Source organism: Phyllobates terribilis, unplaced genomic scaffold (assembly GCF_046119375.1).
Source record: "Phyllobates terribilis strain yellow unplaced genomic scaffold, ASM4611937v1 Scaffold_36__1_contigs__length_13169755, whole genome shotgun sequence".
NCBI lineage: Eukaryota > Metazoa > Chordata > Amphibia > Anura > Dendrobatidae > Phyllobates > Phyllobates terribilis.
Genome location: NW_027362796.1, coordinates 1,183,837 through 1,210,440, shown reverse-complemented (window position 1 = coordinate 1,210,440; position 26,604 = coordinate 1,183,837). Strand labels below are relative to the sequence as shown.

At 45.1% G+C, this 26,604-nt stretch overlaps 1 protein-coding gene across 1 annotated transcript in view; it reads right to left on the bottom strand.

Annotated features, from left to right (window-relative positions):
- The window catches only part of LOC141182766 (uncharacterized), a 40,128-nt gene that overhangs the window by 9,011 nt on the left and 4,513 nt on the right, over positions 1–26,604 (bottom strand). Inside the window, exons 5-9 of the mRNA XM_073660869.1 lie at positions 19,458–19,607; positions 19,149–19,328; positions 18,941–19,064; positions 15,777–15,874; positions 15,493–15,583 (exon numbers count right to left, since the gene is read on the bottom strand). Of these exons, the coding sequence (XP_073516970.1) occupies positions 15,493–15,583; positions 15,777–15,874; positions 18,941–19,064; positions 19,149–19,328; positions 19,458–19,607 (643 nt within the window). The remainder of the gene's footprint in view (positions 1–15,492; positions 15,584–15,776; positions 15,875–18,940; positions 19,065–19,148; positions 19,329–19,457; positions 19,608–26,604) is intronic.

Here is a 26,604-nt window from a genome sequence, read left to right as displayed (position 1 = left end):
GTAAGGCTGTATCTTTTTCTGTGATTTTTTTTTTATTTTGCCCTATGTTAGCCGTCATTATTCACCAAGACAATAACAGTTCACAATCTAACAGAAAACCTCATAGGATGAACCAGTAGAGCGTGGTGTCCAACTGTTTGTTAATTCTGCCTCCCTAATATGGAATAAAAAGCCACCAAACAATGTTATGTAGGCGAAAATAATACCAATAAAAACTTCTACTAATCTCACAAAAAACAAGTCCCCACTCAGGTCCATCATCTGTCAGTGGAAAACCAGAGGTTTCCACATTTATAGTGGCTCAAAGGCTTTTGAAAAGCAACATGGCTTCCATAAACCAATCCAGCAATATCCACTCTCCCAAAGTCAAATCTCACCCTAATTTTCACTCTCCATCATCCACTGCATGCTAATTTCCAGAAAGTGCCTGTGGAATCAAAATAGTCACTACTCCTATAGATTATTTCACTGAGGGTTATAATTTCCAAAATGGAGTCACTTTATGGGGATTTCTGTTCTGGTTTTCTGCATTTTGGTCACATTAGGGCTTCTATAAATGGTGTGTCCCATCTCCTCTGGGATCTGCTCCTGCGACGTCTGCTTCTCTCACCAGGAGCCACCTTATTCATCCTGCAGGCGGCGCTGGTGATGGAGGAGACGTCAGAACCAGAAGCTCTGGGCAGCGCAGGCTCTGCGCAGCCAGTAAGATTAGGGTGCCTGGGACCAGTAGTATTATCCAGTCTGGCAGTATGGATGTGTGTGCAGTCCAGCTGGAGTAATCTGCTCCCTGCTTCAGCCAATTGGAAAGCACCGCACCCTACTAAAGCTCAAAGCATATTGCCAAAAGCTAAAACACAGCTAAATGGGGCAGCAGTGTTTACCTGCCCAGATCTTCAGAACTAAATGCACTACCAGGATGCAGCAAACCCACATAAAGATGGCGGCTACACAGGTGCAAAATACTGATGAGACAATCACTTACAACCTACCATTTCATGGAGGGGGTGACTGCGTAGTATTTGAATTGCACACAAAAAGGCTTGTATATGGAGCTGTTCACACTTGGATAGTGCACAGTATCCGACTTACAGCCTATTAGTTACGGCCATACTATTAGATTAGGCGGCCTGCCCGGTACTATCCAAGTGCACCCCATGAGAACAGACACCCCAGTTTACAATGCCCGCACTGATGGGCCTGGCTGCACCCTGGAATAAAAAAGTGCAAAAATACATATATATATAATATATGGATAGTACCAGGCAGCCCGCCTAATCTAATAGTATGGGCGTAACTAATAGGCTGTAAGCCGATACTGTGCACTACCCAAGTGTGAACACCGCCCTATACAAACCTTTTTGTGAGTAATTCAAATACTAAGCAGTCACTCCTTCATGAAATGGTAGGTTGTGAGTGATTGTAGGTTGGTTGTGAGTGATTGTAGGTTGGTTGTGAGTGATTGTCTCATCAGTATTTTGCACCTGTGTAGCCGCCATCTTTATGTGGGTATACTGCACCCTGGTAGTGCATTTAGTTCTGAACATCTGGGCAGGTAAACACTGCTGCCCTTTTTTGCTCTATTTTTTCTTGAATATTGGGGGAATTTTAATTCTTCTTAGTGTGGCTTTGCTTTTTGTGCATATTGCCGAGAGCTGCCAGATACAGCCTTGTTCTCCTCTGGTTCAGTCCTCTGTGCTCAGCTCCCGGCTTGTGTATTTGTTTCTGTTGTGACCTCGGCCCGTTTACTGACTACTCGTGTGATTTTCTATTTTCATTGACCTCCATGTTGTGACCCGGCTATCTGACTATTCTTCTTCCCATCTCACTTAATAGTACACCAGGTAACACCGTGGCTCAAGCCTAGGGGTCTCTGTCTAAGTCCAAATCCATGTAGAGGGGTTAAATGGTGATGAGCAAGGCAAACCCTGGGATCTGGAAAATGGAGTAGATAGTGCCAAGCCTGTTTGTGGTGGCCATCTTTTGAGCTGCCAGGTGACCATGAACAGTGTCCCCAATACATTGTGTCTGCACACTATCCCAGCAAGATCTGCATTCAAATAGCTAAATGTCGCTCCTTCCCTTCTTAACCTGCCATGTGCCCAGACAGTAGTGTACAACCGTATATAGGGGATTGTCGGATTCAAGAGAAGTTGGTAAATAGTTTGTAAGATCCATTTGTTTCCCATTATCCTTTGTGAAGAATTCCAAAGTTATCATCATATAAAGTGACACACGTCAGATTTGAAAAATGGGTCCAGATAGGAACACAAAACTGGCAGCAGGAAGGGGTTAAATCAGAGTATTTTGGGCACTAACTACTATAGTCAAAACTGTGAGTATAGACAATAACACATCTACTGAAATGATCAAACTCAACAGTCTCCATCAGTAAGTAGTGAGTAACTAGTGGTGAAACCTCTCTGGGGTAATTGGAGTATGGGGCTCGGTGGCTCTTGGCAATCTAAACTATCGTAAGGGACAATATTTTCTGTCAGATGAGTTTCAAGAAGAAATATTACACATTTAAAGAGAACTTTTTATAATAGTGCAGAGCTGAGGAGTCTTAAGTTTAGCTTAGAGATATATCATGGCGCAGGTGTAATGTTTTCTGTTTAGTTTATCGCAATCCTGTTTGAAGTTAGTTGGTTTTAAAAGAAATTGAAAAGTCAGGATAAAGGGAAACTTTGCTGTTATTGTACAGAAATTCACACTTGGCCTCACTGCACATTTAATGTTGTCGATCATAAAAGTGAAGTTTGGCCAGAAAGACTGGACCTGGTCTTGTAGGGACCATATGAGCACATTCAGCAACGCAGAGGGGAGAGAAGGTAGATTCATCCAATAAGATATCAGGATTCTAGGAAGCCAACACCATCATTACCCTCCGCTTTCTCTTAGAGGCCCATCATAATATTTTTCTTCAACTGATTTTCTCACTTGTCAGCACATTCTTCATACGCTGTCATTTGGCTTTTTAGTTTACAGATCTGGGCAGGTAATGGACAGCGTCTCCTAATCCCAGGGGGTAGGTGGATCCTCCAGATTGTAAGTTCTATAGAAAAGGGTTGCAATGCCCAAAATCATTGGAACAGTTTTGGGTGAAGGAGAATGTTGTGGTCTAGAGGTAAAATGGTGATCACACGATTGTGATATGGCTGGACTACACCACCGATAAAGCAGCCACAGCCGGTGACCGAGAAGAATCTGTGACTTCTCTGCATTTAGTGTTTACTAGTGATGAGCGAGTACCGTAATATTCGTAATCGCTATACTTGCTATATATATAGTACTTTGTAATAATCGCGTATTCGTTCCGAATAGCGAGTACAATGTAAGTCAATAGGAAATGCGAGTAATTTTCTGCTGGACCCTACAAAGAGGTCTGGGGGCCTAAGGAAAAGGCTGAAATGGATGGGGAAGTGATGAAACAGAATGGGAAGAGCCTGGAGAATGTGCCTGCATGCATTTCAGACTCACAAATGGTTTCAGGGAATAAGTTTGTCGCGGTGTTACGCCACTTTTACAGACACACAAGAACAACTACCAAACCTAACCTAAATTGCATATAACAGGCCAAAAAAGGTTAAGAAACAGTTTTTCCTGCACAATCACTTGTATATAAGGCTAAATAAATCAGAAAAACCAAAAAATACCCCTTTTAGGCTATGTGCCCAGGATGCAGAAATGCTCAGGATTTTTTCATGAGCATTTCTGCATCTCCCTGGCAGAAAAAAACGCATGCGCATTGTACATGCGTTTTCCTGCCAGGGACATGCGGAAATGAAGCGTTCTTCACTGGCATTTCCGCATGCGGGTTGACAAGCGCTTTCCAAGCGATTAGCATCACTTGGAAAGTGCTTGTGACAACTAGGTCACACTATATAAATCCATGCAAACGGTATGGATTTATATATTGTGACCCGAGAGAATGGTTAAAAATAAAAAAATAAACCTATACTTACCTTCCGATGGCCCCCGAGACTTGTTGCGCTCCTGTGCTGAGTGCCGGCAGATCGCAGGTACACTGTACTGAAAGACCTGCCGTCACATGACTATGACGTCAGCGCAGGTCCTTCAGTCCTGCGCGATCTGTCGGCAAGCGAAGAGAAGGAGTCTGGGGGCCGTCGGAAGGTGAATATAATCTTTATTTTATTCTTTTTTTTTATGGTACCTGGGTGTGGAGGAGACTATCCTCTCCTCCACACCCGGGTACCATCCGCACATTAGAACGCGCCAATTACGCAAGTACAGATGCAGTCTTGCGGAATTGGCGCGTTCTAATGCAAGTAAATGGTGGCGAAAACGCAGCGCTTCTGCAAAATTAATGGCCATGCTGCGGATTTTTGAGCGCAGCATAAACGCTGCGGAAAAATCCACAGCATGGGTATTGAAAGTGCGGAATTGCATTGGAGACCATGGGGGAAGGTTTACCAAGCATTTCCCAAGCATTTACGCTGCGGAAATTCCGCAGCGTAAACGCTTGAAAAATGCATCATGGGCACACAGCCTTAGCGTTTGTTCACACATACTGTTGTGGCTTTTTTTCGCCTTTTACAATTGGGAGGGCCCTGACTTATACATTTTGTAGGTCCGTCTGTCATACATCATTTTTAGTTCCCCAGCACTTTACAAGCACAGTTAGAAAGTACTGGTATGTATGTAGATCTTTGACCTGAGAGGCCTCAGGTGGCTCTGTAACATGCGTTTTGGATGGACAGCTATTACTTAGACATTTGGGCGGTCCCTTCATCACTTACACTCAGATAGTGGAATACATATTCCATAGCAGTTTACAATATGCTCATTGTAGCATTGGGCTTGACCCTCCTCCTCCACCACCATGTGAGACTCGAGCCCTAAATTCAAATGTTCAGATTGCCTGCAGTAAGCAGGAAAGCTGAGTTTTGTGAGAGCCCTTGTGTGGCCCAGTAACAAACATTTTGAAGTGCCCTCCTCTAGAAATTTTGGAGGTGCCTCTTGTGTACACTTGAGAGTGCCCTCACTTATTCATACTGTAGGGCCCTCACTATTATTTAACTAATTTAAGGGCAGAGACTATAGAGAAAATGGGCAAGATACATGGAGTACTAGAAAGTAGCAGTGAGTGCGGCCTGCGATCCTCAGGTATGGCTGAACTCAGTGAACCGGAAAAATGAAACTGCACTAGTCAACTCGATGACGAGCTCAAATATATCACTTGTGCAAGTCACTGGACAAAGTATTTATGGTGCCCCCCCTCCAGGATGGGTTGGTGAAGCTTCTTAGAGATTGGCTTAGAGATTTTCATTGTCAATATTCCCCAGCTTATATAGCAGGAGAAGACTTCTTGATACTGTACTACATGGTCCAGTAGAATGTGCATCGTATTTCCAAAAATTACTTCTGGGGCTGGGGGCTGTGTCATAGGTGCAGGAAGATTCCATGACAAGGGCCTCCCTTGACAAACATTATCTACGATGGAGTATTGTAGTAGTTGTGATCCTCAGTTTAAGTTTTCAGAGGGCCATCAGTGGGTCATCAACAGTCAGTGTAAATTTCTATTGAATATGTATTCCCTATCTCACAATGTGGCACAACCTGTGACAAGGGCCTCCAATGACAAATATTAGTTTGGTAGGACTACTGTACATTCCAGATTTGTCCACTGCACAATGTGCATAGTGTTTGTGAAAATTAGGCCTATTGGCTAAGTCATGGTTGACGCAGGAAGCCACCATCCCAAGGGCCTCCAATCACAAATAGTAGTTAGGCTGGAGTAGGAATGCTGTCCTGGTTTGTCCACTGCACAATGTACATAGGATTTGTAAAAATTAGTCCTATTGGCTGTGTCATGGTTGACTCATTATTTTGGCTGTGCCTTTGACAGCTAGCTTGGCTTGTGCCATCAACATCTGAAAATCTATCAACAAAACCCAAAATGCCAAAAAAGCCTGTTGTTAAGGGATGTGGACGTGGTGTTGTCAGTGGTGCGTGAGAAGGCACTCAGTCTGTGTCAGGTCAGAAGAAGCTTGATGCATCCACAATGTTCCTGGAAAAAGTTCCCAGTCTGGAACGTAAACGTGTGTGGAAGCCACAAGAGCGAGAGCAGATTTTGTCTTGGATAGTGTTATGATCTGCTACAGAAACTAAGGAAAGACAGGAGATCTGTCCCTACAATAGAACTAAACTAGATCCCTACGATGTAACGGGGAACCTGATCCTGCGATCAGACCCGCTAAAGTCCTCGGCTAGTCTGAACGAAGACCTATAGATGTGAGGGAGGGATCCCTACAAGAACTAGGGACTGGGATAAGTTGGTCACCTCCTAGCAGAAATCGTAGCAGTCAAAGACAAACACTCAACAAAAAGCATAGAGGTCAGAAGACCTAGCAAAACTAACAGAGAACGGCAACAGAGCACCAAGCTAGCTCAACAGTAGTAAATACAATGAAGTCCAGCAATGCCAGGAGGGCGGAGCCGGATTAAATAGGTAAAACTGGTCATGTGACCAGCAAACTAAAAAAAAACTAACAGGAGAGTTGTAACAGTACCCCCTCTTCTAAGAGGATCCTCCGGATCCCCTAGGCCCAGGCTTACCAGGAAACCTCCTGTGAAACGCTCGGACAAGTCTGGAAGCAGAAACATCATCCGCCCTCACCCATGAGTTATCCTCAGGTCCGAAACCCTTCCAAGCGACGAGATACTGCAAACTCCCCCTATACCGTCTAGAATTTAGGATGCGGGACATTTCATATTCCCCGTCCTCCACCACCGGAGGAACAGTGGCAGAGGCGTCACCATCCGACACATCAGCTTTTTTCAACAGAGAAACATGAAACACCGGATTAATCCTCCAGGACGTAGGAACCTCCAGCCTAACAGCAGATTGGTTAACTATCTGAAGCACCTTAAAGGGCCCTACGAACTTGGGACCCAATTTTTTAGAAGGAATCCTCAATCGCAGATTCTTAGAGGACAACCAAACCATGTCACCAACAGCAAACAAAACCTCTTGCCGTTTCCTATCAAAGTACCTCTTAGATTTTTTGTTAGCCTCCTGAAGATTACCACGCACATCCGTCCAAACTCTCTCCAAATCACCGGAAAAACTCTCCTCCTCAGGCACAGCCGAAACCAATTTGGAGAATGACCCAAAAGACGGATGTCTCCCAGAACAAAAAAAAAAAAGGCGAACACCCAGCAGAAGAGGATGTATGGTTGTTAAGAGCAAATTCAGCAAGTGGCAGAAACTCAGACCACCCCTCTTGATTGTCTGCCACAAAACAACGCAAGAACTGCTCAACATCCTGGTTCTTCCTTTCTGTCTGGCCATTAGACTCAGGATAATATCCGGATGAAAACGACAAATGAACTCCCAACCTGTCACAAAAGGCACGTCAAAAACGAGCCACGAACTGAGGTCCCCTATCAGAAACAATGTCAGTAGGAACACCATGTAGTCTGACAATTTCCTTGACAAAGGCCTTAGCGAGTGTCTTAGCGCAAGGCAGTTTGATGAAGGGAACCAAGTGACACATCTTGCTAAAACGGTCCACGACCACCCAGATGACCGTGAAACCTTCAGAGAGAGGAAGGTCAGTAATAAAGTCCATAGCCAGATGTGTCCAAGGTGCACTAGGAACCTCCAGAGGGCAAAGCAACCCCGCAGCAGGAGCATGCGAAGACTTGGATCTTGCACACACAGTACATTGGCGCACCCACTTAATGACTTCCTTCTGCCATCCAGGCCACCAAAAACTGCGACCCACAAGTCTCTTGGTCTCAGAAATTCCTGGATGACCTGCCAACCGAGACTCATGACACTCAACAAACAAATCTCTCCTAAAGGTCCTAGGCACAAACAACCTCCCATGGGGAGTGTTAGATGGGGCATTCTCCTGTGCTTTAAGAATCTCATCCTCCAAAACGGAGTCCAAAGCAGCAATCACAACACCTTCTTGTAAAATGGTCTCCTCTTCCTCCTCAACACCGACCATGGGAGAAAAGCTGCGAGACAAAGCATCCGCTTTAACATTCTTGGTACCCGGGATGTAAGTAACGGAAAAATTAAACCGCGAGAAAAAAAGTGCCCACCTAGCCTGACGGGCATTCAAGCGCTTGGCAGCATCAAGATAGATCAGATTTTTATGATCAGTGAAAACCTGAATGGGAAAATCAGCACCTTCCAAGAGATGACGCCAATGTTCAAATGCGAGTTTAATCGCCAGCAATTCCCGATTACCAATATCGTAATTAAGTTCAGTCTCGGAAAATTTTTTTGAAAAAAAGGCACAGGGATGTACTCCATCCTTGTTTTCCTGAGACAACACCGCACCAACCCCCACCGAAGAAGCATCAACCTCAACCAAAAACGGCTTAGTCACATCAGGCTGCATAAGGATGGGAGCAGAGGTGAACCTCTCCTTCAAAAACACAAAAGCTTCAATGGCCTCAGAAGTCCACTGAACCGCATTAGCACCTTTCCTGGTGAGATCGGTCAGCGGTTTGACAATAATAGAAATTTTTTTTATGAATTTTCTGTAATAATTGGCGAAACCCAAAAACCTCTGTATCGATTTCAAACCAATAGGCCTAGGCCATTCCTGCACAGCTTGAACTTTAACCGGGTCCATCTCAAAACCTTCACTGGAGATAATGTAGCCCAAAAAACTAATTCTCTGTACAGCAAACTCACATTTCTCCAGCTTAGCAAAAAGCGAATTGTCCATTAATAACTGTAATACCTCACGTACGCTCCGCCAATGAGACTCCAGATCCGGCGAATAAATCAAAATGTCATCCAAATACACAACCACATTTTTGCCGATTAAAGGTCTAAGGATGTCATTAATCAGATTCTGAAAAAATGCTGGAGCATTGGTAAGACCAAAAGGCATAACCAGATTCTCAAAATGACCCACAGGAGTATTAAAAGCAGTCTTCCATTCATCACCTTCCTTCATGCGCAACAAATTGTATGCCCCCCGGAGATCAATTTTAGAGAACCACTTGGCCCCCACTAACTGGTTAAATAAATCAGGAATCAATGACAGTGGGTAAGGATTGCGTACAGTAATTTTATTAATCTCACGATAGTCTAGACAAGGACGTAAACCGCCATCTTTTTTTTTTACAAAAAAAAATCCAACAGCCACAGGAGACTTGGAAGGCCTAATGTGACCAGCGGCCAAGCTTGTCTGTATGTATTCCTCCAAAGCCTTTCTCTCAGGAATAGTAAGATTAAATAAACGACTCTTAGGAAGAGTCGCTCCAGGGACAAATTCAATGGTACAATCATAGTCTCTATGGGGAGGCAAAACCTGCGACTCCTCCTCAGAAAAAAACTCTCCAAAAATCTTGAATAGGTACAGGCAATTCCCCTCTATCCACAGCAGCAATACGTCCGTTACAACACTTGTCATAACACTTAGGGCTCCAGGACTTAATTTCATTGGTAGACCAATCCAGTACAGGATTGTGCAATTTTAACCAGGGTAACCCCAATATTACTGGAGAAGGCAAATTATCCAATACCACCAAATCCAAATTCTCTTGATGAATACCATTAATAGTGAGGGGAAATTCACAGACCTTGTGAGTAACACTCTTCAAGGGAAAGCCATCGACAGAAACCACAGCAATAGGGGATGACAAAGTTTTAGGTTCTAATCTAAGTTTTTCCAAGAATCCCCCATCAATCACATTCAGAGTAGATCCACAATCTACAAATACCCGAAATTCAATTAATTCATCCTGAGCAGCAGTAGTGGCAGATAGGAATACTCCCTTAGAATTTAAACAGGCAATACGGGCATGACTGACCATTTTTTTTTCTTTCTTCATACGAAGCACACAGCTTTTAATAAGATGACCAGAATTTCCGCAATAGAAACACAAGCCTTCAGAAAGTCGGCGGTCCTTTTCCTGAGAGCGGGGTGCCATCGCCCCAATTTCCATGGGCTCACCATTGTCAGCACTGAACCTCTCAGGACTCGAAGCTGACATAGCAGAGGATTTGCTCTCATTAACCCTTGCACGCAGTCTCCTGTCCACCCGTATAGCTAATTGCATTGCCTCCTGCAAGTTTCCAGGTGTGGGATAAGCAATCAGTAAATCCTTAACCCTTTCACCTAGCCCTGCAAGAAACAAGCTTTTCAAAGCTGAATCGTTCCACCCCACCTGGGCAGACCACCGACGGAAGTGAGAACAATATTTTTCCACATTACCTGATCCCTGCCTCAAACGTCTTAATTCAGACTCAGCAGATGAGACACGATCAGGATCATCGTACAACAAACCCAAAGCAGAAAAAAAACTATCCACTGATCTAAAGCACGGATCACTAGGTTGGAGAGAGAAGGCCCATCCCTGAGGATCTTTGCGCAAAAGTGACATTATGAACCCTATGCGCTGTGATTCATCACCAGAGGATCCGGGTCTCAAACGAAAATATAATAGACAAGCATTTTTAAAAGAAAAAAAATCTTGTTGTTCGCCAAAAAATAGATCAGGCAGACGTACCTTCGGTTCCACAAAATGCGCTCCAGAACAGCTACTCACGTGTTGTTGGAGCTTGGTCACCTCCAGAGAGAGTCCCTGCAAGCGTTGAGCCAAATCTTGCACCGAGACCATGATGGAAAACTGGAGGTCTTTCCTTAGAGAAAATTTTTTTTCTTTTTTTATAGGGCTGGACTTACTGTTATGATCTGCTACAGAAACTAAGGAAAGACAGGAGATCTGTCCCTACAATAGAACTAAACTAGATCCCTACGATGTAACGGGGAACCTGATCCTGCGATCAGACCCGCTAAAGTCCTCGGCTAGTCTGAACGAAGACCTATAGATGTGAGGGAGGGATCCCTACAAGAACTAGGGACTGGGATAAGTTGGTCACCTCCTAGCAGAAATCGTAGCAGTCAAAAACAAACACACAACAAAAAGCATAGAGGTCAGAAGACCTAGCAAAACTAACAGAGAACGGCAACAGAGCACCAAGCTAGCTCAACAGTAGTAAATACAATGAAGTCCAGCAATGCCAGGAGGGCGGAGACGGATTAAATAGGCAAAACTGGTCATGTGACCAGCAAACTAAAAAAAAACTAACAGGAGAGTTGTAACAGATAGCAGACAAGGCCTCTACGCATTTGTCAAGCAGCACCAAAACTTCCACGACCACACAGTCTACTGTGGATACACAGAAGGCTGACCCTTCCAATCCTGAAGCTGGTTCTCCTTCCTCCCACCATTATCAGTCACAGGAGACATATGACCCCAAGCTTGGCCACTCCGAGGATCTGCTTGGTAAGTATCCTTTGGTTGGCTCTGGACTATCACTGTGCAGCATTGAAGAGGAACAAGAGGTGGTGGCGTGCGTTGATGCTCAAGTATTTTAGGACCTACGACCAGAAGACAGCCACTTGGAGGAACGTCATTTACTGTCTCCAGAGGTGGAGGCTGATGATGATGAGACACAGTTGCCATCAGGTCAGCCTACAATATCAACTGGGAAGGAGGATGAGATAGAAGACGAGGTGGTCGATGATGAGTCCACTGATCCGACCTGGACCGTTGGCACGCATAGCCATGACAGCAACACAGAGGAAGATGGACCAACATACGCACCAAGGGGTTGTGGTTTGCCCAGAGTGAGAACTGGGTCAACTGTTCCCAAGAGCACCCCCGCTGTGCGCCAAGTCAGGGCAAGAGGGCGTTCAGCTGCTGTGTGGAATTTTTTTTTCTGAAAGTCCTTCAGAGAAAAATATTGTTGTCTGTAGCATCTGCCATACCAAGTTGAGCAGAGGCCATGGAAAAGGCAACCTGAGCACCACGAGTATGAGAAACCACATGGCAGCCAAGCAGCCCAGTAGGTGGGCGGAACACCAAGGTACCAAATCTGCATCTGCGGGTCAAACCAATAATAATAATAATAATACTCTTTATTTATATAGTGACAACCTATTCCGCAGCGCTTTACAATTCAGAGGTTCATCTTCAACAGTCATAAGTAACACAGCTAAAGATAATATAATAATTAAAGGAAAAATAATGACGACCCTGCTCGTAAGAGCTTACGATCTACAATGAGGTGGGGGTGACACAAAGGACAGGGACTTATTTACAATGATGGTCCAGTCATCTTGAGGGGATAAGGGATAGACATAGGCTGCATAAGCTGATCACCAGCCAGTATCTGTAGTGCTTTTGGGTTCGGTGAAAACTTATGCCATGTCGCCTGGGTTATGTCCTTCAGAATCTGCTGTTCAAGAAGCAGGCGCTCATACTTGCTGCCCACAAGCTGCGGTTGCTCACACACAACAAACATCAACCACATCCACTTCCTTGTGCCAGCAAAGTGTCCAATTGTCCATGCCTGAGAGCTCGGAAAGAATGCATAAATGCCCAGCCACGCACCCACAGGTACAAATACTAAACTCGCACATTGCCAAATTGCTAGCTATGGAGATGTTGGGCTTGTGGGAACACAGTCTTCCGTGATCTCTTGGCTGTGGCTGCCCCACGATACAGTGTTCCCAGCCGCCACTATTTTGCCCGATGTGCCGTCCCTGCATTACACAAGCACGTGTTAAACAATCTGAACCGTGCTCTCACCAACACCGTAACCAGGAAGGTCCACCTAATAACAGACACCTGGACAAATTGTTGTGTACAGGGATGATACATTTCTGTCATGCCACACTGGGGGAACCTGGTGGAGGGTGGGACAAAGGCGCAAAGTGGAACATCACACATCCCACCCAAGCTAAGAATAGCGGGTCCAACTTCTGTCAGGGTCTCCACCTCTTCAAATTCCACTTCCTCTCTCCCCTTCTCCTGCTCCTAATCCTCTGCTGAATTATCCTCCCCATCACTGCCAAGCTGGGACCTGTGCAGTAGCGCATCGGCAAAGTGGCAAGACGCTCTGCTGATGCTGATCTGTTTAGGTCAGAAAGCACACACTGCAACAGAGCTGCGGTAAGCTTTAAAACAGCAGACCAATCAGTGGCCTCCGGTCGTCTGCGATAATGGGCGTAACCTGGTGGCGACTTTAAAGATCGACAAGCTGGTACACGTGCCATGCATGGCTCACGTGCTGAACATAGTTGTTCAGAAATTTCTGAAAACTTTCCGTGACTTGCTGTACCTACTTGAGAAGGTGAGCCATATTAGCGCCATTCCTCTACTGCTTTTGCTGTTTTTACAGTGCTGCATAAGCGCTTGAATTTGCCAAGTCACCGACTCATTTGCGACCTGCCCACGCGGTGGAGCTCCACCTATCATACGTTTGCGAGGATTAGTGAACGGCAGAGGGCAGTAGCTGAATACCAGCTTCAGTATACAGGTCAGACTGAGAGTCAGCCACGACACATAACATCTGTTGAGTGGGTGTGGATCGCTGACATTTGTGAGGTTGTTGAGAACTTTGAGTACTGCACCAGCCTTGTGAGTGGTGATCAGGCTATTATCAGCGTAACCATCCCACTGCTGTGTCTCTTGAAACAATCACTGCATAATCTCAAAGAAGAATCTTTGAGTGCCCAGCATGTTGGTATGGAGCCAGATTTCCCAATGGGTGATACTACCCAGCCCAGCCAATATTCTGAGGCAACAATGAGTGATGAGGAGGGAGAGGACTTGTTTTTCTGTGCTACCGAGGGGTAATACTACAGAGGGGACACCCAACCCAAGCTTCATGTCTGCCTAGCCTGGATGGGCTGGAGAGGAGGAGGTGGTGGAGGAGGAGGAAGCGAGTCAGCGTGAGAAGAGGGTGGGTACTGTTTCTACTGTTGGGCAAGACCCTCGCGTGATACACATTTTATCCAACAGTAATAATAATAATAATTTTTATCTATATAGACCAGCACAACAGTAAAGGCTATCTGTGCCTGTAACAATGCCAAGGAGGAATAAGTTGCAGAACATGGTCAAGGGTTACTTAAGTGACCATCCGTGTGTCCTTTCTCACACTTCAGTTCCCTTTAATTATTGGGTGTCTAAGCTAAACACTTGGCCTGACCTCTCCTTATATGCCTTGGAGGTGCTGGCCTGCCCGGCTGCTAGTGTGGTGTCTGAGTGTGTTTTCAGTTCCGCTGGGGCAATCATCACTGATAGGTGCACACGCTTCTCCATGGAAAATGCAGACAGACTTACTCTGATTAAATTCAACAAGGACTGGATATCTCCACAGTTTGTAATCCCTCCAGATGAGAGCAAGCCAACCTAACTTCACCAAAAATGCAGATTCATGCTACTGCTGTTAACGTCAACCCCTTCCCATAAGAACCCGTTTCCTTCCTTCATCAACCATGACTCAGCCCATATGGTTAATTTTTACAAACTCTATGCAGATTGTGCAGTGGACAAACCAGGACAGTATTCCTACTCCAGCCTAACTACTATTTGTGATTGGAGGCCCTTGGGATGACGGCTTCCTGCGTCAACCATGACTCAACCCATAGGGCTAAATTTTACAAACCCTATGCAGAATGTGCAGTGGACAAACCAGGACAGTATTCCTAATCCAGCCTAACTACTATTTGTGATTGGTGGCCCTTGGGATGGTACTTCCAAAATAGTGGTTAAAATGGCCTGGTGCGTGCTTTGTAGCAAGCGGTGGGAAATGTATGGACTACTGCTTTGTGCAGGGCACTCAATGATTTTGAAAGTGGACTAATAGGGACAGAAGGCAGGCTGACACCCCAAAATAGCGGTTAAAATGGGCTGGTGCATGCTTCTTTTGTAGCAGGCAGTAGGAAATGTTTGGACTACTGATTTGCATAGGGCACCAAACACCTTTTTAAGTGGACTAATGTGGACTGCAGAAGCCAGGCTCTGACCCCTAAAACAGCAGGGAAAATAGACCGGTGCTAAAAAAAAAAGGCAGCACAAAATGCTAGTTCTGTGTGTGCTGGAAAAATATTGCTTTGCCTCTGACAAGAGCTGTTTTAAGATGGACACTGAAAGAACACTACCTAATACACTCCCTACCTAATACACATTCTCTCCCTCCCTGTTCTCTGATTTTGTTGTGTGCCTTCAGCTCTGAAAATAGATATTTTTTGGAGGTATTATGGAGCTAGTGAGCGGCTCCTTTAAACACAGAACTAGTATACACTGCAGATAGGCTTTACAAGGGCTTTTGTTTTATCAAGAGGCCTAAACACTCTCCCTAGCAGCTCAGCGATCTCTCCATAGGCTATTACAATGCAGGCTCCAGATCCAATGTGCACAAAATGGTGGCAAAAGGGCTTAAATAGACCAAATGACGCTGGGCAGCCAGCCAATCACAATAATGCCACAACCAAGATGTCTGCGGCATTACTGTGATTGGTTAAGAAGCCCAGCATGTTTAGTGGCTGCAAAGAAGGCGCCAAAACTACAGGGCGGGACATCCGAATATAGCGAAGCGAGTACACAAATACTCGCAGAATAACGAGTAACCCGAATACCGTACTATCCGTGTGAAAAGCGAATATTAACAAATACACTCGCTCATTACTAGTGGTTACTACTCACCTGGGTAGTCATATGTAGGAATCTCCTCTTTACACCACTCATCACCCCTCACATATGTCTTTGTAGTATTAATATGAGTCAGATCTTCACCCTGAAACAAATATTGTAAGTCACAGACAGATGGAGAAGTCCCATCTATGATCAGCTCTAATACTGCCATCTCCACCGTTCTCATTACACAAGTATAAAACATATAATAATGGTGGATAAAACAAGACTGAGCACAAGACCTTCACAGCCGTCTACACATCATAGGGGAGATCTCATGACACCTCTTCATCTACCTGGTGATCCTGAGGAACATTGGGGTCTTCTTGCTTACAGTCATGTTGAAGAAGAGGATGGGGACATCTGTCTGGTGTTGTGCTCTTACTGGATAGATCTGGAGGAAACATATACAGGGACTGTATTCATTCTTTCAAATTCAAGTTTTTTTATTTTTTGTGTTGAAAAAGTACAAGAAAATACAATACACATAGTAAAAGGGGTAACGTAACTATAAATCTATGCATAACTACAGTACATTGGGGGGGTACAGGGAGGGTTTTCCATCAATATCCAGATCAAGCATGTATTTTTCCATATGAAAGATAGAGAGAGAGGGAGCAGACCACGGCAGACCACTAATCAATAGAGTGCGATTATGATCATTGTTGTGACGACATCCCGGATAACTTTAGTTGGGGGCTAGATGGTAGACGTCAGAGTTTTGGAAATCCATCCAATCCCTCCAAGTCACACAGTGTCTATCAACATCAGCCGGTGAGATGGCAATCAGATGCTCCATCCTATTAAGGAGGGAGATCTCCGCAAACCATTCCTCCACAGTGGGTGGGTCTCTGCTTTTCCAGTGTCGTGGAATGACATTCTTAGCCGCCTGTATTAGGTAGCCTATTGATGACCTTTTATAACTACATTTACTTATTGGTAACATTGATAAAAGGAGGGCTTCTGGCGTATTAGGGATAGTCAAACCAGTTATTTTCTCAATCATGGGAACCACCCTTGCCCAAAATGCATTTATTATAGGGCACCCCCACCATATGTGTGACATTGTCCCTTCCCCCTCCCCACATCTCCAACATCTGTCTGAGACCACTGGGTACCATCTATGAAGGACTGCTGGTACCCGGTACCATCTAGAGATAATTTTGAAGGAGGTCTCCTGAGCTTTGGACCCTATTGAGGTTTTATGTGTTAGGAAGAAACATTTATCCCATTGTGAGTCAGAGAAGGACTTCCCCAGTTCCCTTTCCCATGCAACGCAGAATCCTGGCCTATTGTCAGCTACCTGGGCAATGAGCAGATTATACAGTAGGGAGATGGAGTGTGTAGGGGGTGACAATGATAGGCACAATTTTTCAAAGTTTGTGAGATCTCTATGAAGATGTGTGCGCTTCTTCACAGTTGAATAGAAGTGTTGTAATTGACTATATTCAAAATTAGCCTTCGGGGAAGTGTCTCTTCCCTGTAACAAGTCATTGAGGGGGAGCAGCGAAGTGTTGGAGATGACATGAGAAAAGAATATCGGATGGGATTTGTTTGAACCGAGAAATCTATTTGCAGATAGTCCTGGTGGGAAATCCGGATTATCTGAAATTGGGAGCAAGGGGCCCTGGGGGTCGATTAAGGATAAGCTTTTTTTATGGGATCTCAAAGCCAGAGCAGTGGCATAAGTACTATATGACATAAGGCCAAGAGAGGGGACAGTTAAATGGGCGCACCATGGGAGAGTGGTAAGAGCTTTAGGACAAATGGATTGAGCTATTTTGACCCATAACTTCCCCTCCGAATGATGGAAGAAGTCCAGGATTCTAGCATGTACTGCTGCCATGTAATACCTTCTACAATCCGGAAGGCTAAGGCCCCCCTTTTGTTTGTGTCTGATCAGAACATCTCCCCGAATGCGTGGACGCCCACTTGCCCAGATAAATCTGCAAAAGGTACTGCGCAGTCTTTTCCAAAAATTTGAGGGAATTACCAGGGGAATGGTTTGGAAGAGGTATAAGGGTTTAGGTAGGACGTTCATTTTTAGTATATTTACTCTGCCGAACCAGGAAAAATCCTTCACCGTCCAAGAAGTAAGATCTCTATGGAGTTGTTCAATAAAGGGCTCAAAATTAAGATAAAATAGACGGGAGAGGTCTCTATGAATACGAATTCCTAAGTATTTGATACCCTGTGAGGGCCAGGCAAAGGGAAAGTTGGACTGGATGGAATCCTATATGGATTTGGGGAGGGAGACATCGAGGGCCTCAGACTTCGCTGCATTGATTTTAAAATTTGACCATGTACCAAAGTGATCTATTTCAGCCATAACAGCAGGGATGGATATATGTGGTTGAGTGATATATAGCAGGACATCATCAGCAAATGCAGAGCACTTGTACTCGGTGCCTCCCACCCCAATCCCCCTAATATTGGGATTATCGCGGATTGATGAGAGCAGGTGCTCCATCACTAGGATGTATAACAGAGGGGACAGAGGACATCCCTGTCTTGTCCCATTGGTTATTATGAAAGGTGATGATAATGTTCCATTTATCTTCAGCCTAGCTGACGGATTGCGATACAGGGCCATGATTTTGGCTATAAAAGGGTCCCCTACCCCAAGCTTTTTAAGAGAGTAATATATGGTGTGCCAGGAGACTATCGAATGCTTTCTCAGCATCCAAAGAGAGTATCAGTAGAGGGATACCTCTTGATTGGGCATGATGAATAATGTCAATTGTCTTTAAAGTGTTGTCCCGAGCTTCCCGCCCAGGGAGGAATCCCACCTGATCCAAGTGTATGTGTGCGGTTAAGAAAGGTTGCAGCCTATTCGCCAATATTTTCGCGTAGATCTTCAGATCCACGTTCAGCAGAGAGATTGGTCTATAGCTAGAACATAAGTGTGGGTCCCCACCCTTTTTTGGGAGAACAGTGATATGTGCCTCTGTAGTTTGGGGAGGGAAGGGGTTTGTGCAGGATGCGTGATTAAATCCTCCCAGCAGGAGAGGTGAAAGGAGCGGAAGGAATGTTTTATAGAATTTGACTGTATATCCATCTGGGCCTGGACTTTTTCCACTCGCTAACGACTGGGTAGCTAACTGCAATTCGGACTCTGTTAAGGGTTCATCTAGAGATGTGGCGGGAGACATTTTTAAAGGGTTCTGTGCTTGTGTTTCAGGCGTGTCGGTCCCAATCAAGGAAGTATTAACAGGGGATGTGTTGTTTGGTATACCATCGAGATTGTATAGTTGAGTATAATATTTATGGAATTCAGTTGTAATATCTTCCGTTTTGTTTAGCATTTGACCAGAGTTGTCTTTTATTTTTGGGATGTGATTTTGGGCTTGTTGGGATTTTAGAGCTCTCGCTAGCATGCGTCCACATTTATTGCTATATCTGTATTCATTCTTTACATACAGATAATTATAGGCCGTGTGTATTTAGCCCTGTCTATTACCTGGAGATGTGAGGGGCTGGGGAACCTCCATCGTGACGTCCTTGTACAGATCTTTGTGTCCTTCTAAATACTCCCATTCCTCCATGGAGAAATAGACAGCGACATCCTGACATCTTATAGGAACCTGACACATACAATGATACAGTCATCTCCCCGATCCTTTCATAGCGTTAATGAAAAAATGTCCTAGCATTCCCAGCAGTGTCACCTCTCCAGTCATAAGCTCAATCATCTTGTAGGTGAGTTCTAGGATCTTCTGGTCATTGATGTCCTCATGTATCAGGGGGTGAGATGGAGCCCCGGTGATTGGGCTCTGTGGTCTTCCCCATCCCTCAGACACAGGGGCCTGACAGCACTCACTAGAGGTCTTCTTCACTACTGTGTAATCCTGGTTATGGAGAGACAAATTATTAAATCTCACTACAGACATTTCCAGGGTCCTCACCTCTCCAGTTCTGTCCAACTGTTATTCCCATAGATAACAAAGATGTAATGTGACGTCATCAGAATCTCTCACCTCTCCAGTAAGTCGGAAGAGGGTCTCTAGGGTGAGGCGCAATATCCTCTCTGCCATCTTGTCTCTGTCCATATCCATCTTTGATGGTTCCATAAGGAAAATTCTCTTAAATAGAAGATCTTCATTGAGAGGATCCGATATTGTAGGGACCTGAATGAGAAGATGATGAGCCTATGTAACATCATAAAAATCCTGTGTAATAATACAATTACTGGAGATAATAAGGGAAAACATATGAGGAGATTTATTATTTTACAGTATTTAGTTTTCTTCTTTACATCTACTAATAAAACCTATATATTTTAGGCCACAGACAACAAGCAGTTTCTTCCTTGGAGTCTGTAGCTGAACTCGTTTCTCAAAGACTCACCTTCCATAAAGCTAATTCTCGTCTCATTTACCGACACTGCAGTCGGCATTAGCAATACTGCAGGAGATATTCATTACACGTGACATGAGAAATAACTACTTCATGAATAGGACGACATCTTCATCTTCTACTAAGGCTCTACAAACATATTTGGCTAGAGTGCTTCACTGACTACATCTCCACCGGTCGTCTATATGAATGTTTCCCGTCTTCCCCAGACTGTAATCTTCTATCACGTTAGATCTCATGTCTGATTAACACACAGAAGTTTGAGGCTTTCACACATGGTAAGGTTTTTAATATTATACAGAGTAGGACTATCTCGAATGGGTTCACCATGCCATGGTGGGATAGCTTTCATGCTATTTTTGATCAAAAACAGTGTTACTAAGAACCCTATTTTATTTAAATGCACTTTTACTTTTTATTTATTTATTTACAGCAGGGTTTATGATAATTTTTCTTTATAGTTTTTTTCTGATTTATGGCCATAGTAAACATGCTTCTATGTGCCGCATGGATACCAATTTAAACCAAGCTCAAAATCTGTGTTTTTTTCACAGGCACCATAGTGGCCGTGTGGGCTGATGCTATGGATGATACACCCCTAACTATCCAACTATCATTTGGTAAAAATCTCATAGGTCCTGGTTTCATTAGTACCTGCACCAAGAATGGGGCTAAGTGGATATTTATTAAAGGGAATTCACTCCACCTTCTACCCCACGGCTGATTAAAGGGAATCTGTCACTCGCTGGGACTTATCTGACCTCTAATATGGGCATACAGGTGATAGAAATGTGAATCTATAGTTACCTGTATACCTCATATTAGAGGTCTGTTTGCTGTGAAAAGGCTTTTTATTCAGTGAAGATTCCGATGCTTGCGGGCCGGTGGATGGGAAGAAATGCCCTGTAACGTGTAGTCACCATGTCCAGGTCCCGCGCACTTCACTTTTTATGGAAGGCGCAGTTGTACTGTGTAGTAGGCAATCATAGTGCTGCAGGGATCTTGGGCACAGGCGCTGGCGAGTCATGGTGACTTCCCGGCGCCTGGGCACAAGATCCCTTCAGTACTATAACTGCTTAGTACACAGTACAAGTTCGTCACTACCGTAAAAAGCGCTCAGTCGCGGGATCTGGACATGGTGACTGCACGTCACAGGGCACTGTGACGTGCAGGGAAGGTGGGAAATATTTTAATTAACACAGTAGGCGAGGATTTCTTCCCGTCCCTCGGCCAGCAAGCATTGGAATCTTCACTGAATAATAAAAAGCCATTTCACAGCAAAAGAAATTCTAATATGAGGCATAGATGTATAGATTCACATAGCTATCACCTGTATGCCCATAGAAGAGGTCAGATAAGTCCCAGGGGGTGACAGATTCCCTTTAATCAGCCGTGGGGTAGTCATAAAACCAGATACGTATCAAGGCATTGTAAGGTGGCTAATGCTTGCGTAGTCAATGGGAGGTATGTGTCACAGAGACGGCTAGTCTCTGTGATGTAACCCGGAGTGTTTTTCTAGGGCACATAAGCACTAAGAGGATCGTTTGGTGCACCTGGGAGCCGGGTTACGGGTAACTAGGAAAGAATGGGTGAGTCCAGCTACCCACATACCTCACCTCTTGTGTGGTTAACAGCCTATAAAATGAAGGGTGTTGTTTGGCACATGGTCTGTGTGTTTGGAGGGAGAAGGCCTACTGTGTATGTTTGTCTTGAGACCAAGCCAGGACACTGGACGCTACCCCAGCTTGTGTGCCACACAGGCCTGGCTGAGCAGAGACCTGCTAAGGACATTTACTTTGTTTGCCTGATCTAAAGGCTATTTGCTTTTATGTTTGGCTTCTGGGTTTATGAAGCCATAAACCCACATGAACTTTTAAAGGAACATGCTTCCTGTTTTCCTCCCGTCGCATCCAAGTGAGTAAAACCCCTACAATATGTATAAAGGAAAGGGTATGGTACTCAGAGAATGTTTCAATAATCCACCTCAACGCAATTCCCCAACAGGTTCATTAGGAGGCTTGATAGAGGGATGATAATTCATGATGTTCAGTATAGTGTGCCTAATAGCCAGGTGTACATGTTTAAATATCCCACTTCATCCAAAACCCCTCCCAGACTAGGAGGCTCATTCCCATTCCTAGAGGTGAATTGTCACAGGATATACAGAATGGAGTCTGTCTACAATAAAGTACTGCACCTACGCTACTTCTCATGAGCTAGAGGTTCGATAATGTCCATCACCTAATGTGCATGTCCGGAAGTGACGTGCTTTACACTGAAACGCCAGATAAACTGATTGTCGCCGCGCCACTCGTACCTGTGACTGTGCATGCCCGTAGTTATAATTCCACACCGGAGCGCATGAGGGATCATTGTCCGCGATTGCGCATGCCCAGATGTCTGCGCTCCACACCGGAGCGCATATGGTATTGGATTGCATTCCACCAAATGAAAAATCCTATCTCTGAGATCAGCGTCATGGGAGACTAAAAACAAGTATTGCACATCCTCCCATCATGTAATAGGCATGTAAATCTACTTTATCACTACAGAAAATATGGAATGGTGGCCCACAGTATATTCCTAAATGGTCATATTTGACCCCTATTGCATAATTAGAGATACACGAGGAACACCACACTTGTTAGTTACGTAACAGTATAAGTGGAAATAATTCTGATATAGAAGCTCAGAGCTCTCAATGAAGTAAAACAATATGTGAACCTCATTCACAGGAAACTGAGTAGCAATGGGTAGAGTATAAAATCCAAAAATGTAATCCAGAATGGACCTGTATTCACACAAAACAGGCATAGGAAATTTGCTCATTGAGTCCCTTAGGTGTTTATGAATCAAGTCTGGAAATCCACTTACCGTATTTTTTGGACTATAAGACGCACTTTTTTCCTCCAAAATTTTGCGTCTTATGTTGGGGGTGGGGTGTAATATACATATATATTATATATATATATATATATACGGGGTGTGGGGGGAGTGGTAGCGGTGGAGGAGCGGGGCACAGGAGGCAGCAGCTGCCTGCCGCAGCCTACACTGTCCCCGCTGCTAAAAAAAATGAATATTCACTGCTCCCCACGCCCATGGGGCGTGGGGAGCAATGAATATTCATGCTCCTTAATAGCAGCACACAGTGTAGCCGCGCTGCGGCTCCTGCTACTGCCGGAATCGCCTGTGCCGCTGTTAAAGGGCATGAATATTCAACCTCTCTCCACGCCCATGGGTGTGGGGAGGGGTGAATATTCATGCCCTTTAATGAGCGGGCACACGAGATAGCCGGCAGCAGCAGGAGCCGTAGGGCGGCTCCGCTGTGTGCCGGCTATGAAGGAGAATGAAGTCACTGCTCCCCGCGCACACAGTCCCAGCGTGGGGAGCAATGACTTCCAGCAGCTCATCTCTCCTTGTGAGCCACGCATGACAGTGATGTCATGCGCGGCTCACATGTAGAGATCAGTGTGAGCAGACAGGACGCAGCGCTGGAGGAGAGAAGAGAGGTGAGTAGGAGTGTTTATTTTTTTTTTTATGTGCAGCATGATGGGGATTAGGGGGACCATGCATGCTAGGATAAAGAATGAAGGGTGCCATGCATACTAGGATAGGGATTAGGGGTGCCATGCATACCAGGATAGGGATGAGGGGTGCCATGCATACCAGGATAGGGATGAGGGGTGCCATGCATACCAGGATAGGGATGAGGGGTGCCATGCATACCAGGATAGGGATGAGGGGTGCCATGCATACCAGGACAGAGATGAGCGGTGCCATGCATACCAGGATAGGGATGAGGGGTGCCATGCATACCAGGACAGGGATGAGGGGTGCCATGCATACCAGGACAGGGATGAGGGGTGCCATGCATACCAGAATGGAGGGATGCCAGGCATACCAGGATGGAGGGATGCCAGGAATACCAGGATGAGGATGGGGACCACGTATAAAAGGAAGGGGGGGCATATATACCAGGATGGGGGATATTGTCAGAATTGGGGGACAATACCCCTATACCAGTGTCAGCAGAAGACCCCCTCCCCCTTAAAAGTGCATCATGACCACATTTTTTGCTTAATTTTTTTTTTATTTTCCTCCTCTAAAACCTAGGTGTTTCTTATTGTCCGGTGCGTCTTATAGTCCGAAAAATACGGTACTTTCCTTTTTGAGGATACATCTATTAGATCACCTCCTCTCACATTGGGTTTAACTATCTCATTGATACAAAAGGAGATGTCTCCGGTTTCACCTCAATGTACACTGTTCATGTGTCTCATTAATGGGGTATCCCGAACATGGAGTATTTCGCCCAAATGCCCTCCATCCTCCTCCTATGCTCCCTCTTGGTCATGCATACATAATCTAGGGGACAGGTGCATGTGGCCATATCTAAAAGTCCTGAGGTTTTACAGTTGGAATAATCCCTCTGGAAAAAGATTTTACCTGTAGAGGAACTCGAGAAAGATTTACATGGTCTCATCCAATTACATGTACAACTTTCTCCACATCTAAAGGTCAGGAACTCTCCCGCCGACCGTAGCTGTATGCGCTGAGCCAGGGCACCGCAAAACCTTTCAAATACCGCCGGATCCTGGGGGAAAGTCTCCTGACGTCCCGGGGAGTGTTGCTGGAAAGCAAGACTGCCGCAATGACCCGCACCAGGCAGCGGGATCCCGACCCTGGAAGAGGAGGTAGGGGCCAAGATGGTGCCGTGGCTCAGGAGGAGGCGGCCAGAGCGAACACAGCATGCTCCAGGAGGATGTCGGCTGCTGCACGCCTGGAGAAGTTTGCGAGGGTGGAAGCAAGTGACAATAAAGCTGGACTCTCAGAGTGGGAGGCTGGGGCAGATAATGACATGGAGGATCAGCAGAGTACAATAGGTACAGTGAACTGTGAGGCTGATGGCTCTGGAGATGATGGGCAGGACAAAAATGTGGAGTCTGATGTTGATCCTGATGTGGGAGAACCCACTTTGAGGCTGCGTGCCCACGATGCGTTTTTCATGCGTTTCTGCTGCGGAATTTCCGCAGCGGAAACGCATCAAAAACGCATGGTAATCCGCACCCCATGGTCCCCAATGGCATTCCACAATGTCAATGCACATGCTGCAGATTTTTCCGCAGCGATTCTGCAGCGCAAATAAATCCGCAGCATATTCATTAATTTTGCGGAAGTGCAGCGGAAGCGCCGCCACTTACTTGCATTGAGACGCATATAATGCGCGTCTGTACATTTGTACAAGCGGATTATATGCGGTTCTCATCCAGATCTGGGTACCATTGTACCTGTAAAAAAAAGAATAAAATAATAAATAAAGTTTATATTCACCTGTCCGGCGGCCCCTGCAGCGCTTACTTTCCAGGACCTGAGATGACGTCGCGGTCATGTGACCGCAGGCTGTCTCGCGAGATGCCGGCAACCCGGAAGAAGCCAGGACGAGCGCGACAGCACACGCGGCGTGGGATCGGGGGTAAGTATAGCTTTATTTTTTTATTTTTACGGTCACACTGTATAAATCCATGCCTTTTGCATGGATTTATACAGTGTGACCTAGTTGTCAAGCACTTTCCAAGTGATGCTATCGCCTGGAAAGTGCTTGTCAGTCCGCATGCGGAAACACATGTGTTAACGCATGTGGGTACGCAAGTGAATCCGCATGTATTCCGCATGTATTCTGCAGGAAAAACGCATGCACAAGCTGTCAAAGCAGGTTACTGGTGTGCAAGCAGAAATTACTAAAATTAAAGCTGCCATGCAGAAAGCCGATGTCCACACAGGAGAGGTGGAGGAAAGAGTGAGCACGGCTGAAGACACTATAATATCTGTGCAAGCTGCTCAAAAAAAGCAGGACAAGCTGTTAACTGATGTTATTGCTAAAAATGACGACTTGGAAAACAGGTCGAGACATAATAATGTCAGGATAGTGGGGGTCCCAGAAAAAGCAGAAGGATCAAACCGTACAGAATTTTTTGAGAATTTGCTGTTGGAAAAATTTTGAGCTGATAAACTGTCGAAGGTCTTTGTTGTAGAGCGAGCTCATAGAGTCCCACTGAGACCCCAGCCTCCAGGAACAGCCCCCCGAGCCATGCTTGCTTCTGTAATAAGACAGTCAGACGTGGTAAAGGGATTTCGGTATGGAATAGTTGAGGAGAAGATAGCGCTGTACGCAGATGATATTTTATTATTCTTACAGGACCCTCAGGCATCATTACATTGTGCAATAGCTATCATCAATAGATTTGGTCTGTTATCTGGGTTACAAATTAATTGGGATAAATCTGATATTATGGAAATAGATACTTTGGATGGCTTAGATGTTGAACACGTAGAACGTACACAACTTAGATTAGTACGAGAGTTTAAATATCTTGGAATTACAATAACACTACCAGTAAAGGAGTACCTTCAGTTGAATGTATACCCGATAATTGGGAAATTAAAAGATAAAGCATCTACGTGGAGAAAAATGTGCCTCTCTGTGGTGTAACGCACCAATATTCTTAAAATGGTGATGATGCCAAAATTGCTATATGTTTTACATAACTCACCTGTGTGGATTCCTTGGTCGGTGTTCCAGCGTATTAATTCAATATTTAGGGATCTGCTTTGGAGTGGAGGAAAACCCAGGATTAAGCTGGAGACTCTCCAGAGGCCGAAAGAAGAGGGGGGTCTCGCCTTACCAACCCCGTGGATATACTTTTTGGCAGCACAGTCCCAACATATTAGAGGGTGGGCGCTGAGGGCGGTGAAAGGGACTATTCAGGC